Raw genomic sequence first — 19,984 nt, 5'->3', positions numbered from 1 at the left:
AAAATTCAACATAAAATCTCATTTTGACATGAATAGGAATAAAATATATTGTTAAACTAGGCTGATTTTATTTTTATTTTTATTTTGTGAAATGCAATGTCAATTTCACAATGAGCTCCCAAGGCATGAGTGAAGATGGCATGGAAATCCATTCTCATAGTGAGAATGATTCAGAATATGAACTTGAAAATGAGGGGGGTGACCATGGGGCTGATCTTGGAGCCCAATCTAGTTCTATGGCGAGTGCACCAGCTAGTACAGGTTGCCCTTCAGAGTTGTTGGCACCATATGCTAGGGGTCATTTTGATCCTAAGTCTCCTCTAAAACAATTTGCATCACGAATATCAGTACAAGGCACATCACATTCAAATGGGGGAACAAGGAAGTGGAAGTGCAACATTTGTGACACTGAATGGTTCGGTAGCATTAGTAGGGTGAATGCACACTTTCTGTTTTGGAGAGGAAAAGGCATGAAACATTGTAAGTTTTTGGAGGAAGCTAAAAATATACAATACAGAATTGAGTTTAACAGGCTTTGGGGGGTTCCAGATGACACAAATATTTCAATGCCTACTACTTTGTCTGCTAGGGCAGCACTTCAAGGCAACCAGAATGTGCTACATACTTTTCATGCTTCGCAGATGGGAGGAATGATGTTTGGATCTCCATCCACTTCCACTTCTACTGCCGCCAGGGCTGGGAAACGTAGGTTCCAGACACCACAGAACAACCCCATTGCTGATATGTTTAATATGCAGCTAAGAGATGAGATAAATGAATCCATTCGCAAGTTCTTCTTTGCCAATGGCAAATGAATCCATTGGCAAGTTCTTCTTTGCCAATGGCATTCCATTTCATGTTACACGGTCTCCTTATTATAGGGAGATGATGGCTATGGTGGCCAAGGGCGGACCATCTTATGTGCCACTAGGGGAGACGAAAATGAGGACCTCAATCTTGGATAAATGCTATTCCAAGATCAATATTTTGATGGAGAAGATGAAGGCATGTTGGGTGGCATCGGGGTGCACCATAGTTATGGATGGGTGGACGAACATTAGCCATCGTCCACTCATCAACGTTATGGTCACATGTGCAGAGGGCCCACACTTCCTTAGAGCAGTTGATTGTACAGGGCATCATAAAGATGCTGATTTTGAGTTTCAGGTCCTCAAGGAGGCTATTGAGGAGGTTGGGCCACAAAATGTGGTCCAAGTAGTGACAAATGCAGCCCATGTGTGTGGAGCAGCAGGGAGACTCATTGAGGCAGCCTATAGACACATCTGGTGGACCCCATGTTGCGTGCATGCCATGAACAATGCACTCAAGGACATGGGGAAGATAGACTGGATTAGAGGAGTGGTCACCGATGCGAGAGATGTGCAGATGTTTATCTGCAACCACCACACTTCACATGCACTCTGCAGGACCTTCGCGAAGAAGGAGTTCTTGAAACCAATTGAAACTAGATATGCATCCTATTTCATTCTCTTGGACAGAATGATTGAGTTGCAAGAGGCATTGCAACTCATGGTTATGAGTAATGAGTGGAATAGGTGGGCTGAGGCCAAGACAAAGCAAGGGAGAAGTGTGAAGGAGATAGTGAAGAGTGATGTGTTTTGGACTAATGCGAAATACATTGTCTCCATCATTTCTCCAGTATTCCAGGTGATCAGATATGGGGATGGGGATGCACCTAACCTTGGAGAGGTGTATGAGTGCATTGACTCTATGCTTGACTAGATGAGGGCTGCTGTGCGAGTGAAGGACCCCTCTCTAGCATTCTACAATGAGCAAATCCGGTCTATCATTCAGCATAGATGGGACAAGTTGAACACTCCTTTGCATATGGCTGCCTTTGCCTTGAATCCTAAGTGGTACAAGGCTAGACCGGGTAGACTGACACAGATTCAGGATGATGAGGTGAAGGCGGGTTTCTTTAGGTTCATAGAGAAGATGTTTGATTCCAGGGATGCCGACACAATGTGCACTGAGTGGGGAAGATTTGCCACTCTTACAGGTTATTCAGATGCGGCAAAGATGGATATAGAGACTATGGCACAGGAGGGCCCACTTTTGTGGTGGAATTGTCATGGCCCAAAATCTTTGACCACCACTCTAGCCATCCGTCTGCTATCCTAGGTTTCCAGTTCTTCAACTGCTGAGAGGAACTGGTCTACATATAGCTTCATCCACTCTCTTAAGAGGAACAGACTTACCTCTAAGAGAGCAGAGAAGCTTGTGGCTGTACATAGTGCTTTGTGTCTCATGGACCGCAAGACACTTGTGTACAAGGAGAGTCCAGCGGCACGATGGGATGTAGAGCCAGAGGAGCCTTCACAGATTGATGAGGATGATCCTACCACTTCAAATGCAGGGCTAATTGGTGTGAGCTTGAGGGACCTTGATCTTCAGGGGTCCAACAGTTCCAGTGAGGAGGAGTTCGCAGATGATTAGAGGCCTCCATTAGCTACGTTTTGAGTTTTGTCATTTTGTCTTTGACTCTAGTCTCTTTTGTAATGCTATTGCTACACGTATTTGTATTTGGCTACTCATTGTAATGATGAATCATGTAATCATCTTTATTATTATAGACTTTGCAATGGCATCAGATATTCATATTTTCGTTTTCCTTTTTCGATATAAATCTCCAATTTGACAATTTCATTTGTCAAAATTTATTTAGCATTTAGCAATTAGTATTACTAATCTAAGTAATCTACTAATTTTGGTATTTCCTATAGTTTCATTTGAAATCTAATTCTTATACTGTTATACTGTCATACATATTTTCAAAACTAGTTTTTCAAGTACTATATGTATATGTATAACTATATGAGCACCACCACCCCGCCATCCCCCCGCCGCCGTCCCTCCGCTGTCCCCAAACTTAGGCCCTTGGTCCCCCCATCCCGGAAACGCTTCCCCCCGTCTCCAACGCCCGTGGAACACTGTAAAAACTAATCTAATTAGCACAATATATACTTGCTATTTAGGAGAAAACATCCTTCCATCATCCCATCACCAACAAATACTCAAGGGCATTTCCCAAACACCCCCCTATTTTAGAGACATTGTTGAGAATTTGGAACATCCACAATATGTACAAAAGACTCTCAAGCTACTCCTAACTACACCTAGGACTCCCAACCATCCCCCTAGGTAGATCAGTCATAAAGTCCTTTTTTTTTTAATCAAGAATATTTTCGTTCTTCATACCAAAAACCCTTGGCTATTTAAATGTCGCTTAGCTATTTATTTATTTAAAAATGTGGGTTGTATTCTCTCAATGCTTCTTAGCACTAAATAACTAGTCTCTATTTTAGCTCAACTCAAGGTGTCATTTGTGAGTTTAGACTAGTACTTTTTTCCTTCAATATCTTAAAGTCTCATTTGCAAGGCACAACTATTAACAATCCAATGTATGTATCTAAATCAAAAGCATAAGCACTTAGTCATTTTTATTTATGTGAATCCTGTTGTGAGGTATTCACACATCGCCCCATTGCAAATGGGGACCCCCACTTTTTGCTTTCTAGGGTTAGCTCTTTTCGTTTTGTTATTGTTCGTTTTAGTGTCTTAGCCTTTGCATTGAAGGGTTTGAGTTTCTCAAAGGTCATCAAGTCAGATGGATCTCCTCAAGGTGGAGTGGAAATCAAGTCAATTGGGTGATTAGCGGTTATTTAGATCATTCCTAGGGTTTTGTGTACTATCCGGTCAAGCTTCAAGTTGCTAAATCAAACCTTGGTTGAATGCATGGTGTCCTCCTAGGTCCTGTCCCTTACATCAAGGTCAGAGAAAACTCGCTTTAGAAGTCTGGAATGTCATCTTGATCCTGAAGTGTCCTGAAATTTGACTAAGTTTGGAAATTTGAAGGATCCTCCAAAAACTAGATTTTGCATTATAACTCCTGGAGGTCCAAAACCACTCTCAAACATCCTAACAATACATATAAGAAAGAGAAAAGATATAAGGAAATGTCACTTATACTTAAATGTTATATTCCATATATGAATCCTGACGGAAAGACTAACTTGTCAAACAACTTCCTACCTTGACCTTGTCCTTAGAGAAGTCTTAGAGCGAATTTATCAGTTTTGCTCTTGTACCATGCCAAGGGTCAAGAGCGAATTTTGTCTTTAGGTCCCGTCCTCCCGAAGGTCACAAAGCGAAATTCCTTTTAGGGCCTGTCCTTAGGCCAGTCTTAGAGTGAATTACTTGTTTTAGACCTTGATCGCTTAAATCAAACGAAACTCACAAATATAGGTCATGTCCCTAGCAAGGATAGATAGCGAAAAATCTCATTTAGGTCTTGTCCTCTCAAAAAGTCAGTGAGCGAATTATGTTTTAGAACTTGTCCTTAGGCTGGTCAAAGAGCAAACTGCCTTAGGAGGCTTGTTCTTAGTAAGGTCAGCCAGCAAACTTTATCATAGGTCCCACCCTTGGCAAGGAAATAGAGTGATTGCATGAGATCCAAAGCGAAATTCAACAAGACAAGTATTTTGGCATATAAACAAATTCGAAATTTCAAATTGCTAAGAAGAGATCAAGTCGGCCAACGCTTTGAAAGTTAATTTATATTTTTATTCATACTAAATCAGGTTGGCCTTGTATCTTTAGCCTAGATCGCATATAAAGGGAAGGTCACATCAATCATTCTAAGCATCAATTCAAACATTTTTCTCTCCATCAGAGGCAGGTCAGCGAATTACTCCAGCAGGACAAAGAATTTCATCAGCATATTTGCGAATTTCATCCAGCGTATAGACGAAATTCATTATTGAGGATGCAGGTTTGATGTCTTGAAAAGGCGAATTTATCATTTAAGTATTGAAGATAAGAGAATTTACTCAGCTAAGAGGCCTCTCAACCAGCAAATTCATCTTTAGACGGCCTAGAATTCCCCTAGGCATTCAAATTACCCAATGAACTTATTGATTGCAATCATTCAAAATCAGAGATTGTGTCAAAATAAGAAATCATATGAGTTTGATATTATACTTGCTTTGTTTTGCAGATATGGAAGGAAAGATCATACAACCACCCTAAGGCAAGAGGCAGAAGCAAGGATTGGAGGTTGACCACGATGAATACTTTCTATCACTACTACTTTGAGCAAGCATGTAATGTCAAGTATCAAATTTTCCAAACCTACAAGTGCAAGTTGAGGTGGAATCCTAGTCATTGTCCCAGTCACCACTCACCAATCAAGGAAGGTCTACATCATGTCTAGATACAATGTATTTGATTCCTCCATGATGGCACAAACTCCGAGGCACCTACCCCTGATAACTATTGGTCCACACCAATGTGTTGTAATTATCTAATTGGCCAAATTGAGTTTGGTGTAACAAACCCTAATTAGGGTTTTCATTGTAAAATCTTGGCCATTGATCTCAAATTGATCTAGTCGTTGAATTGTATTGAGAGCACTATAAAAAGCTCAAACTCTTCATTTGTAAAGGTTAATAGTTAATAGTTGGAGAATAGTTAATAGCTAATAGTGAATAGTTAGCCAATAGTGAATAGAATAGCAATTAGAATAGCAATTAGAGTAGATTAAGAGAAGGAAGAATTGTTGGTATGACTTGTAAATGAGATACTCTTTCATTGAAGTTATGTTGAAATTTGTTATTTCGACAAGCCTCGTGGTTCTACTTCTCAATTTATTTTCATGTTGATTAGATTGAATGCAAGAAGTTATTGAATGTATGCATGTGGAATCCGTTTTATCCATACCACTAGCCTCTTGCTGCTTGTAAGTGCGCCTTGTGTGGTCAACTGGAATAACATGAGCCTAACCTCGAATCATCCTACACTCGTCGTTTATGCATTAACTTCAATGGTGATCAATGTTTGGCGGTATTGGTTCGAACATCTTTGAAACGTCCTTAGAAGATTGCACTGAGCTTGTGTCGAATTGTTCAAGTTGATGGTGAGACCTAGCTTGGTAGGATTCCACCTATCCATTTATCTATCTTCTTACATTCTAGGTCTTAGAATAGACTCTCTCAAACCCTACCTCTTTTGCTATTTTTCTTATCTTTCAATTGAGTAGATAGGACTTAAGTTCCAGCAAATCAAGCATTCGGGCATTCGAATGTAAGTCACCTTGTGATTCCAACATAATCACATCAAACCAACTAAACTTATCCACACGTAGTGACCCTACATTCATAACTTTGGAGTCGTCTCGAATGATCCTTAAGCAAATCTTCAGCATCCGAGAGATTTTGTTCGAGAGAGGATAAGATACTCATGGTATTTTATTCTACGTCCGCATGTGCGTAAAAAACACATCAACAAATCCCTCCTTAGAAACTATTGTAAAGTGTTTGTATCTATGTATCATGTTTATGGTTTTTAGACTAGGGTCAATTTAACTTAGGTTTAGGTTTAGTGTACATCTCTAGGACCTTGCCTTCTATATATGAAGAAAGGCTTAACCACACATAGTGTTACATTTATTGTTGTCTTAAGAGGAGAAAATGAAAACACCAACACACTCCATACCTTACAATCAAGCAATCAATCTTGAAATCTAAAAAGCTGAGAAGCAATTATAGAATCTCTCGTATCAATGTTTGATAAAACCCTATAAATCCCATCAGAATGGCCTAATTTTAGTGCCCAAGAAATATGGTACATTGGGGAACATGTATCAAGTACCATTTCCCCCAATATAACTACCATCCAAAGTAGGTACCCTTAATTTCAAATTGATGATGAACTCTTTATCTACATTTTCTTCACTTAAGCTCTCAAGAAACTAAGACTATCCAATAGTGTCAAAATAACAACTCCAAAGGTTGCATAGGAAGAAAGTAGTACAAAGTTTCTCTTTACCCTCTTTATTGTCCTCTAGAATATTTTGCATGCTTGTTGACATTTCTTGGAATTCTTGCATAGAGTGACTACAAATGCATTTGGTCATATGTCATCTTGATAGTCATTTACGGACTTATTTCAACACTCACCATATGTCTTCCCCAAGGTCGCACCTTTGAAGTCTTAAATAAACATATTGTGTTCGATAAGCACTTCATCAACAGCACGGACATTGGGAATATTTATCAGCATGGGTAAGACCCTTAGCAAAATTTGTTGTGAACAAAAAATTATTTATCTTCTCATGACAAGATGATAGCATTGGTATATTGAATAGTTTGACATCGAGGAAATCATTTTAAATCTCCTCACATTGTTCTCCCAGCCTAATCTTTGATGAATAGCCTGCAAAGCAATGATCAATTGTTGGCCAAACCAAAGAAGTAGCCATTGGTCCAGTTAATCTTCTAATCATTCTTTGCTCATGTATTTCTAGATCTATTAGCTTATTTTACTCCTTGTAATCATTAATTTAACATTCTGCAAACCAATGATAAATCTTTGGCCCAATCACAGAAGTACCAGTGGCTTAATCAATCTTCTAATCATTATTTGCTACTTGTAGACCCAATGAAATCTTTTGAGCATTCACATTTACTTCTTTATTTATTTTTCAAATGCACATACCATTCATCTCAATTTAATCAATTATTCTTTGCCATGGGAAAAGCTTGCATATGATTCTCCATTTCTCTCATACATTCATTGTATTTTGGTATTGATTCATCAATCATGCTTCAATTTTCTCATCCCTACTTACAAAAACTCATGTTCATTGTGAAGTCAAAAAAGCATTGAAAATACCAAGTAAATGCAAAAAGAACAAGCAAAAGTCATTTGTGTCAGAACCTTTCTAGCAGCAGTTGAATAACTCTAAATCTAGAATGTAAAATGCTAAGATACAACTCCAAATCTAGTGTAGGTAGTCAGAATTGCAAGGCTTGAAGTACTCTAATAAATGCATTTTTTTCCCTAGCAATTATTTTGATTTTTCGTTCACACTTACATTTAATTGTTGTACAGCTTCAGAACACAAACCATCAACTAAGAAACTCCCACTGTTCGGAGTTTCAATTGTTTCAAACTGACCATTTCGATGTGTCCTCCTATGGCTCTGTGTGATGTCTTCGGTGGAAATCCCTTCAGGAGAATCTTGTGGTTCCAACAATTGCTCCCAATCTAATGTATTTATCTGATGAATTGTCAAATCCTCGGGACTCCCTGTTCTTGCATTGCTATAATGTAAACTGCCAGTATCTTTCCACGTACTCAGCTGATGCCCTTTGTTCCCTGACATTGAACATTTCACTTGAAGGTAAACTCTCTTTACATTCAAATATGTCTAAACATACAAATCATTAATACATGATACTTGTTGCCAGTAAATTACTCAATAATTTTTTTACTCTGCATATAAAAAACGCATACTTGAATCCTTTCAAATAAAAATGCAATGTGCTTAAATACTCTTAAGAATTGATGCTAAATAGAAAAACCTATATGCATTGTAAAATGAAAAAATGGAAGAATGGCATTGATTTTTACTATAATTTCTTCTACACTTCAAAATTAAAAAAATAAAAAAGATTCTATATATGCCACAATCAAGAGTAAGAGCTTAAACTTTCATAAAGCCAGTTGACAGGCTAATCAATCCTTAGTGAGGAATGATACTGAGACACAGAGCATAACTACAGCACTGTTAATGATGAAGGGGAAACTGATAAAGCCTAAAGTTGTAAGTAACTGTTAATTATGTCCCAAATAACTAAAATTTTAGTATAGCATATTAGCCATAGCGTGCACCTCTTACCAAATCTTATCTACTATATGGTTGCATAAAGCTTGCGTTCACCTATTTTAGTAGGCACCCGAATGACTCATTAGGCCAACCTTTACATGAACAATGCTAGAAATTGAGCATATAATGCAAAATTCCTTGTCAGGTGCATCATACTCAAATCATTACTAAATACTGCTCGTTCAGTCCTATTTAACATCATTTACTGATTATTAACTCAAAGAAACAACCATCTTAAAGGTGAGCTTTTAAAAGAGGCATGAACAAAGTTACAGATTTCAAGTTAATTCTGAGATCCTGCTATTTAATTAATATTTCAAATCACAATTTGAGATCTTAGTGCTGATAAAATGATTTTGAAGACCCCAAAACTCTTTAAAGTATGAAAATAAATTTGATGAGGAAGAGATTTTTTCATGGAGAACAAAGAAAGCAATTATATTAAAGTCTAAGTATGACAAAGAATAGGTCAAATGAATTGGATTGTACATCAATTGCAATAACAAATAACTAAGGTAAAAAGGGGATCCGTAGACTCAATACATTCAAGCAAGAAAAGCAGGAAAAACAAAGAAATAGACACACAAGAGTCAATATAAATAGAAGGTAGCCCCCAACCAAGTACAGTAGACCCCACAGAGCAGTGGAAGCAGATGAAGGCCACCCCAGCAAGGAACAAAACCTTCAGATGTCTGTATCATCTAAATAAATAATTTTAACTTAGAATTGGACACCACAAGACAAAGATTTTGCTAAAAAAATTACAATTATATTCTATCATCATCCCCATTGGAGGAATACAGGTATAGAGCATTTCACAAAACCTTTTTAAGGATTTATGATTTATATTTTCTGGCGGGTTAAGATGTCCTTGCTTATGTATACAGCACACTTTCATTGTTTTGGATACATTAAAGAGCATGTAGTGATTAAATTCACAATTATTCAGTGTTCCACCAGCGTGGAGATGGAGGGACACAAGGATGGATTTCACGGACGGGGGGACAAAGGGCCTAAGTTTGGGGACGGCAGGAGGTGGTGCTGATATACATATAGTACTTGAAAAACTAGTTGTGAAAAGATGTATAAGAATTACATTTCAAATGAAACTTTGGCAAATTAATAAAATTATAAAATAGCAAGATTGCAAATACTAAATACTAAGATTTATTGAATACCAAATAAAATTTGACAAACGAAATTGTCGAATTGGAGATTTCTATTATTGCAAAAATATCATAAAGATGATTACATCATTAGAATGAGTAGCATTACAATTACTAGCATGATATCAAAATAAGTACAAATGTCAAAATGTAGTGAAGGGAGACCTCTAATCATCCACATACTCCTCATCACTGGAACTATTGGACTCCTCACGGTCAAGATTCCCCAAACTAACACGAACCAGCCCTGCATCTAAAGTAGTAGCATCCTCATCAACCTGTGATGGCTCCTCTAGCTCTACATCCCATCGTGTCGTTGGACTCTCTTTGTACACAAGTGTCTTGCGGCCAATGCGACGCAAAGCACTATGTACAGCCACAAACTTCTCTACTCTCCTAGAGGTAAGTCTGTTCCTCTTAAGAGAGTGGATGAAGCTATACGTAGACCAATTCCTCTTAATAGCTGAAGAACAAGAAACCTGAGATAGCAAACGAATTATTAGAGTGGTAGTCAAAGATTTTTGACCATGACAATTCCACCACAAAAGTGGGTCCTCTTGTGCCATAGTTGCTATATCCATCTTAGCCGTGTCTGAATAACCCTAAGGCAAATTTAGTCCACTTAGTGCAAATTGTGTCAGCATTTCTAGCATCATACATCTTATCAATGCACCTAAAGAACCCTGCCTTTACCACATCATCTCGAATCAGTGCAACTCTATCAGTTCTAGCCTTGTACCACTTTGGATTCAAGGCGTAGACAACCATATGCAAGGGAATGTTGAGCTTGTCCCCATTTGCACTGAATGATTGGCCAAATCTGCTCATTGTAGAATGCTAAAGTGGGGTCCTTCACTCACACAGCAACCCTCATTTGTTCAAGCATAGAATCCATGCACTTATATGTAATGTCCCCTTTTTCGAATGATATGATTTATGATTGGATTAGCCTATTATTGGCCCTGGTAGGCTAAGACTGACGGTTAGAGGGTTCCAGTTGGTAGTGCAGGAGGCTTATTCCCATTCCGGAGGTTAGAAGTGTTCAGGACTGCTCTTCGTTTGGTTCAGACTGGACTTCGTTTGGGCTCAGTTTCATATACTTAACAATTTATAGTAAGTCAAGAGGCGATCGAGAGGGACCCTTTCTATTTTTAGTGTCAGTGGGTTGGATAGAGGACAAAATGGTCAACTCCCCAGTGTAGACAGAATGAAGAAATATTGATTAATCATGGAGTTATGCTTGTTTGATTATTAATGAAGTGATAACTTTCTTAATAAATTTTATTATGAGGCCATTTAATGTTATATTATAAGTTATTATTATTTCATAAAGAAAGGGTCATACTCATCATGAAAATGGGGCCATGTTTTAATTAATTATTGAGCACCTAGCCAAGGAGGAAATTAAATGACTTAAAGTGCAAATATAAAATTATATTATTAATGATTTATTAGAAGGTTCTAGATGGCCGACTTCATAAGGAGGAATTAAAAGTAAAGGAGGATTTATCCCACATTGAGCATGGAGATTCATTTGGAGTTTGAGGAGTCTTTATAAACAAACCTTGTCTTCCTTCAAGAGCATGATCTGAGATTATTTCATTCAAGCTATTTCTCCATTGTTGCTGGAAATCAGTGACTGGATTTTTCTAAGGATGAAAACCCTTGGATTTCTTGGTGTTGGACAGAAACCCAAGCACCATTGTGAGGTGGTTTCACTCAAGAATCACTATGGAGTTTATTGCACGTTCTTAATTCATGTTTTTTGCATAATGACAGCTAGGGTCTGCACACAAATTCATATTATCAGCTGCATATTTATCCCAGAATGTTACAGCAGGGTTTGAGATCAAATTAAAAGGGCAAACATTGCAGATTGAAGACTCCTTAACAAGCAGGCCTGTAGCTCTGTGTTTTGCAGCCAATAGTGAATTAAAATCCATGCATACAGCAGTTCGAACTTGTACTCAGTCCCAATAGTGACTTATATGCAGCAGATTGAATTTGAAATCAGCTTCAGCAGTGGCTGCCTATTATCAGGTTTTGATAAAAATACTTACTCATCCCTTTGGGAATGCATTTAGTTTGTAAGCCATTGAATAAATTGAATGAGATAGAACAGCAATGAAAGGAAGGAAAGGTTGCATGATAAATGTTTGATGTAATGCCTATGGTTCTAGTCTTCATAGATAGCATAATATACTGCATGCCAACTGTTTGTTAAAATGTCCATTGGCTTTAGGTGCACATTTTACATGTAGAAGTCATATGTGTGCATTCAAAAGACAAAAAGCCACATCCCATGCCTATGGTGGAGTCTCTTCCCAAAGTTCATGCCTCAGCCAGCGATTCATTATTTGATTTAGTTAGTAGTTATTATTTATTACACTTGACAGTTTTCATCATTAGTAATAATTCTAATTTGATTTATTGTTATTTATAAATTGTTTATCTATGATTTATTAATACATACAATTAATATATATGTAATATAATGAAGGAAAATAAATAGATAATGATAGGCTCTAAAATATGTTTATTTATTGATAAGTTGTTTTAAAGATTCATATCTGTTTTTAATTTAAATAAATCGATACATCAACATATTCAAATACAATTTATTGTTTACAATATAGGGGATATGACATTATTCATTGTTCCATTGTTGGTGAACTTTGTCTACTTTTGCAAGTTAGCATGGTTTATTGGCTCTCCATAGAATAGATTTCATTTTCAAGTTGTTAGATTGAATGAAGGATTTGATAGAATTGCTCAATGTGGGAATGATGTGTTCATACTTTTGATAATTGGAGGATTTTCAGTTATCATGCAAAGTTAACCTGAACCAGTAAAAGAAACACAACTTCCATTGCTTTATTCATTGTTCAAATAGTTGGTGAATATGAATGATACGAAAATCTTGTGAATTCCTTGGAAGATTGCACCGTTCTTGTGTAGTTGTCGAAATTGGTGAGGCAAGGATTGGTTTTGAATTCCACTTTTGCAATTTCCGTCTCTTGAATTCATAGGATTAGATTAAGATTACAAGTAGCTTCCTAAACGCTCATCCCTAAGTTACCAGATTCTTCTACAAAACCCCTGGGTCCCAATTCAATTCTCTCCAAATTCTGGTTCGCACAAAATTTTGTAATGTCCCTAGTTTGAAATACAATTTAATGATAAATAATAATTAAAATTAAAATTAAAATATAAAACATATTTAAATTTTAATTAAGTTAATGAATGGTCAAAGACATGAAATGAAAATCTGTGACTCCCTCAAACATGAGATATAAAAGGGAGAAGAGAACCTGTAATGTCCCCTTCTCAGACCTGATCTTTCCAGTGATCGTTGGCCTTTTTTCTGGAAACCCGAAGGCTAGTCGGAAGGTAAAATTAGGGTTTCCTATTTTTGAGGATGTCTTTGCTCGGAGTTGGTGGATTCAATGGCGGATTCTTTCTGGGTTTCCAGAGAGCTTCGCAGTGGTATGTTCATTTCGGCATTTAGAGCATTTTCTGGAATTTACTATTTTTAGTAAATTCTATTTTTGGCAGTTTTTCAGTTGGGTTCAGCATGGTTGACTTCCTACTTTAGTTTGGTCAGTTGACTTGGTCATTATTGGCTTCAGGGCACGATTGAAGAGTTAAGTTGATATATTTAATTAAAAGGTCACGTTTTAATATTATATTCGAACGTTGACCCCTTGGCCTAGTCTATTCACTTTATGTTGTTTTGAAAAGTGGGCTTTTTGAGGGTGGCGCCTTCATTAAAGATTATTTTATTAATTTCCAAAGTCAAAGCAAGCTTAATGTGGGCGCATTTATCAAGGTATTGAATTTAATTAAAATATCAATATTAAGCTTGAAAGGAAAAGGACGCCATCTTGGAGAAAGGATTAGGGTTTGGATATTGAAGTGGATTTTAGGGTTTCGTGAAGTCAACAGGAAGTTATAAAAGGAAGACTTTGAGCATCATTTCACATCTTTGGTCTACAGTACTGTTATGTTGCCGGTTTGGCTCTGGGTTTGCTTCGAGGAATGAAGGCCTCCTAGCTCGGGCATCGCTTCTTGTTTGTAAGACAACAACTAGTTGTGATTTTAGTCTAGTTTGTGAGTTCCTTGAAATTTGTGCATTGTAATCAGCATTGTAGTTCTTAGTTTCTGATTTTTGCATATTAGAAGTTCCTGGTTTTTGCATGTTAGCTTCAGCAGATTGGATGTTTAATTCATAAATCAAAAAAGACAAAGAAATTCATTGTGGGTATTGCATATTCCCTTCCATATAGGGAAGGCGCCCATGTGTGCCAATTTGTAGATTTATTTGTGAAGCATCAGATTTTTAAAAGAGAAATCGCCCCTTTCAGCTGGGTCGTACCTTTGCTGTCTTGGGAATTGTGCATTGAGTGTTAGATGCTTTTTAAGTCTGTTTTCTGTTCTTAGTCTGAGCGCCTCCTTTCTATTAGATTTTTGCAATTGATATCCAGCATTTTGAATGAGTTAAGAGTGAGTTCCGAGCATTTCAAAGGAATCCTATGTTGCTGGTTATTTGTTGAAAGGTGCAAGTCTATTAAATCAGTTTGGAGAAATCTGCAATATCTTTATTCGATGGTGGTGAGAGTTCTTTGAAAGTGATGGGAATGCTTCATTGAAGATTTATTCAAGTCTAGAGAAAAGGTTGGATCTGTTTATTGCCATTTCCGTTAATCTTACTTCTCAGCAAAGGAATTCATTAATATTGTACCTCTCTATTTATATGCTGATACGTATTGTTTGCAAGATTTCATCTTTCATAGTGTAAGCTGGCAGTAGTACTGACAGTAGAGTATAATCTTGCTTTATCAAATTGTAATGCTCTTCTTACTTTCAGCATTTGATATTGTATTTAATTGACCTCCGCCCTATGGTAGCTACTTTCCCATTCTGGGTTAGCAAGCACATTCTGGGTGTTGAGTATTTCCAGCTTCCGCATTTCTTTTCAAGCATTGTTTTGTAATCACTCCGCCATATGGTCGCCCCTCACTCCATTCTGGATTGGGTAGCACATACTTGGTGTAGAGTTCCCTTTCAGCATTTAGGGTAGAAGATCCTCTGACCATATGCTCGCCATCATCGGCGCCATTCTTGGTTAGAGTTACTGCATAAGCAATTTGTTTTAGATCCTCTGACCAATGCTCACACCTTGCCCACATCGGGATCCTGGTGTACATTCTGGTTAGAGTTGCTTCAGCACGTTTTGGTTTATCTTCTAACCTTAACGGGTGCATTGAATGTAATTTGTAATTTGTACAAACGAAAAAATTTGGCTCGGAATATTTCAGAACCTCACTTGAGGGAGGATAATTTGTGAATCAGAAGTACAGATCTGATTGTGAAAGGTTGTGTCCCTTTCAAAGAGCAGAAGTAATGAAGAGTTGCACTCTTTCAAAGGGTGCTAATGGTGAAAGGGTGTGTCTCTTGCCAAAGGGCATCCATAATGAAGAGGTGTGACCTCTCCCTCACATTGGAGGATATAAAGTGGAGAAGTTTTCATTTGAGAAGGAAGGATCCATGGAATAGATCAAAATATCTGAAGCATTAAAAGCAGATTTAGGAGCAGACCTAAATCAGAATTATAAGAAAATCTGGAAGACTGATATGAGATCAGAACACAAATACAAATTTGCGAACAATAATAAAGTAGGCATTGAAGGAAAATAAGAGGAAACATAAAATCAATAACTAGAGAATTAGACCTGATAGAATGGAAAGGATTCTCACACACACACACACACGCATATATATATATATATATGAGTATAGGCAGCAAATCAGATTGATATAAATAGTAGACATGTGCATTTAAAGAGGGAAACAACATCAAATTGAAGATGTCCAAATTACCACAGCAGACTAGAAATACATAACTTGCAAAGATTATACATGTATATTGGGCAAGATTTAGTGTCCTCCCAAAAGGGGACATTACAAATTCTCTGAAAATTCTTCCAGGTTTTGTATTTTGCCATATGGGTTCACTGAGAAGGACTCAGGGTGAATTTTGCCAAATTTCAAGCGAATTTTGATTCCAGCGGCAGAACCCGGGCCAAATTTGGGTGATCTGACCCAATTTTTAAAAAAAATTAAAGTTTTCTTTTTGCCTATTTTGGTCAACTCGACCCTCCAACCCTTAAAATAGATCGAGATTGCTAGTGATCATGAGTCTGCTCCTAAGATTGAGATTGCTAGTACAACTATCAGTGGCACTGTTTGTGCTTCTAATTTGCCACAAAAGGAGGATGATGATATGTTTGATGACTTCGATGATATTTGATCAGTGATGGTTGATTGTTAATGTTGACATTATTATTTTTGAACTTAAACATTGATATGGTGGTGTATTTTGGCATTTTTCTATGTTACTTTACTATTAGTCTATTAGCATAGTTGACACTTGACAGTGGTATATTATGAATTTATTTGCTGCGTATATATATATATATATATATATGTGTGTTTTTGTACAAACGAACCCAAAGTGAACCCAAACCCACCCAAATAAATAATTGAACAAATTTGTGAACCTGAATCTCGAACAAGAATCCAAATCCGAAATGGGACCGGCAACTTAGCCTCATCGTTTTGCCCATTTTTTCCAAGTCTTAGTAGAAGTAGGATTGAAAAGGAACTAATTGCAAAATTATTTCAAAAAAGAGAAAGTTAAAAGTGTCGGCAATCAACAGAATCCTTTGATTGATTCACTCCTCGAACAATAACGTAAGTCCCCCTTGAGATTACCAGCAAATCACAACGAACCAACTGAGACTATCCACATGAATCTAGAACCTTGGAGTCGTCTTTGTGATCACACAATCCATCAATTTAGCACAAAGAAGATTTTGATCAAGAGAGGATACGATATCTTTGGGTATTTTATTTTGAGTTGCTCATGCATAAAAAACACACCAATAGGACTATGCCAGAAATAGTATACTTGTGACTATTGCAAACTGTCGTACCAGCCACATTTTTTATGAAATGAGTTGGATAGTCATGACCAGTCTATCCTAAGTGAAGCCGAGTACATTTTGGAAAATATATACCTTATTATTAGATATCTTTGAAGACACTACTATTGTTATACTTTTTAAGTTTATTGTATTCATCTGTAATAGTGGTGGATTTATGCATATCTTAGATATTTTCAGTTCTTGTACATGTGTGGTGAATTTTCAGGTAGCATTTCAATTTGTTTATTTATCAGATCATTGTATTTCTGGTGCTTGTGTATGTCCCATTCTTGGCAGGCATGTAAAATCAAATACTTAGTCAAGTAATTTATTATGTTGTTTTAAATTATTTAAGGTAGATAATATTTAATTAATAATTATTTAAATTAAAGTGATTTTTGAAGTTAAAAATAAAAATATTAATAAAGTCACTTTATGACTTCAATATTAAATTAAAATGGTTGCCAAAAATTATTATAAAAAGGTGGCGAAGGAAGACTATTGAAGCAATCTTGTGGAAATATTTTATCGGGAGCATTTTTTGAGAGCATTGACTTTCAAGAAACTTGAGGACAGAAACCCTCAAGTCGGGTAGGTTGGATGAAAACCCAACACCATCGGGAGGTGGATTCATGTCAGCATTCACATTGCATATCATTGATGAGGTTTAAGCTCAGGGATATTCATCAAATTTTCTGAGGTATTTATTCAATTTTGAGAAGAAATATATTATTATTATTATTTGGGCTGAAGGAATAAATTGTCTGTCGTGAATAAAATATTATTATTTCTCAAAATAAAGGTCAGAATTTGGTCAAATATAATATCATTTGGGTGTGAGCCTTCTTGACTGAGCGAGAACGCTGGAAACATTTGGGCGATTAAAATATTTCTGAGTTGGCCAGTTATTCTATGAAAAGAATTGATCTGCTGGCGATAAATACGTCTTGGCAGAAATAAAATTAATATTATATATGGGTTATGCTGATACGTGAATAAACATTATCGGGTTGAAATCTGAAGTTATATAGTTATAGAAAATTCGATTGTATCTGGGGAAAGTAAATAGCAAAGTTGGCCGATAAAATTTATATCTGTTGAGCGCTTGATTTCTAACTGGCATTTATATTATTCTCAAGGGTTAAAAGAAAAGCTTATTGATTTTATATAGCAATGATATGGTGGTTATTTTCCCATTTCTATTCACAAAAGCTTATTTTCAGTTGTTGGCGGCATCACACATATTGCTGGGTAAATTAAATTATGCATATCATGATGCTTAAGCGCTGGGACTATTGGAAAGGATGTCCAAACAGAATATGGACTTCAATAACATGAGACTCTTCTAAAGTCATCTTTATGTACGGCAGAGAGAGGCGATGCTAAGAAAGGCAACTCGTAGCAAAATATACTATAAATCCCATTAAAGTCATACTGCTGCCTCAAGATATTGTCCTGCATGTTTATCTGAAGTTGACTCATTATATGCAAGCATGAGCACTGAAGAGTGGTTTATTAGCTTGTAGAGGTTCTGAAAACTTTCTCTATGCTAATCAAATGAAAGATTTAATTATTTCATTAATCAATGCTGAAAATAATCTCAACAGTTTGTTGAAAGATATCAGACTGATATAATTGCAGAAATGTCTCTAGAGAAACCTCTTTGTTGCTCGGTCGGAAGCTTTCTGTATGGCAAATTGGATAATACAGTAGTGTTTGAATGTGCAAAGGAACAAGCATGAACTGTGAGTATTTGAAGGAATAAGCTCCATTTATGGATGGATTGAGAGCACTGAAGGTGTGTTTAAATGCAGACTGAGCGCAGCTATCTGGAAAAAGAAATCAGGTTCTAGTGTGAAGATTTCCATAGCTTATTATTAGTGGAAGTTCTATCAAACTCTGCCCAGGTTGAAGACTGCAAACTATTGTAATCCTGTGATTTCTTGCTATTAATCCAGGTCAGAAATAAACACTTCATTCTGTAATTTCTCTGATTATCTGGCATTCAGAATGATATCTTTGATTAATCTGAATATTAATAGCAAGTTCATTGCATACCTGTAGTTTCATTTGAACATGTTTGTAATGTCCCCTTTTCCGCTCTAGTTTGTTTTGGGAAATGTTGGCCAATCCCGAGACCCGTTGGTCAGTCAGAGGCAGAATTAGGGTTTCCTATTTTCTACAACAATGTTTTGGCAATTTTGGTGGCTTTATTGTTAGAGTTTTACAGTTTTGATTATGGATTCTTTTTGGGTTTTTAGAAAGCTTTGCAATGATGGTACATGCGTAGCAATCAATGGACTTTGGTAAACTTACTATTTTTAGTAAGTATGGGTGAGGACATCTCAATTTTTGGGGTTTTTCTGGGTTTTCAAAGAGCTTCGCAATGGTGTGACATAAAAATGAATATGAAGACTTTTTTGGACTTACTATTTTTAGTAAGTTGCGACAGCTACTCAGAATGTGGTTAAAATGCATTTCGACACACTATTTTTAGCAATATGTTATTTTTAGTAAGTGCTATTTTTGGCAGTGCTATTTTTGGCAGGTTTTAGTGGTCCAATTCAGAGGCTATTTCTAGCAGTGCAGTTTCACTACTTTTGGCCTTCAGTTCACTATGGCAGTTGTTCAGCACATGGGAAAAGTATTTTAATATTTTTTAATGCCCCCCTTGGCCTAGGCGTATGACTTATATATTTTTGATTATGACTTAAAGGGACGACTTGAGGTAATAAAGTATTATTTTATGTCATAAGTTGGGCGATTTATTGTTGAGGGAAAATATTTTATAAAGTGAAATATTAATAAGGCAAGATGGACGCCTTATGGGAAATAAGTTAATTTTATAATATATTTTACTTATCTACCTTGGATGCCACATTATGATTTTATTGTCATTTTTATAAAATATATTTGCTTTTATGTGAAGTTCAACTTGGAAAACGAGGGGAAATGAAATGCAAAATTCAAATTAAGGTGAGATTAGTTTGCATTTGGGTTTGGCATCCATTTGGAGGGAATGTGAATTTGAATTTGGAGACACCAAGGTTATAAATAAGTGTGCTCGGCACTTGTTTTGGTATCCATGAATATTTATAACAAAGTGCTACTGAATTTGTGCCAGACTTGTGCTTCGAAGTTGA

The 19,984-nt window shown here is 36.6% G+C and overlaps 1 protein-coding gene across 1 annotated transcript in view; it reads right to left on the bottom strand.

Moving 5' to 3' along the window:
• LOC131048483 (calmodulin-binding transcription activator 6) overlaps nt 1–19,984 on the bottom strand; it is a 238,453-nt gene that overhangs the window by 106,741 nt on the left and 111,728 nt on the right. The window contains exon 7 of the mRNA XM_057982443.2: nt 7,895–8,178. Coding sequence (XP_057838426.2) covers nt 7,895–8,178 — 284 coding nt within the window. The remainder of the gene's footprint in view (nt 1–7,894; nt 8,179–19,984) is intronic.

Source organism: Cryptomeria japonica, chromosome 2 (genome assembly GCF_030272615.1).
Source record: "Cryptomeria japonica chromosome 2, Sugi_1.0, whole genome shotgun sequence".
In the NCBI taxonomy this organism is placed as follows: Eukaryota; Viridiplantae; Streptophyta; class Pinopsida; order Cupressales; family Cupressaceae; genus Cryptomeria; species Cryptomeria japonica.
The sequence above is the reverse complement of the archived record's forward strand: the minus strand, read 5'-3'. Positions and strand labels throughout refer to the sequence as shown.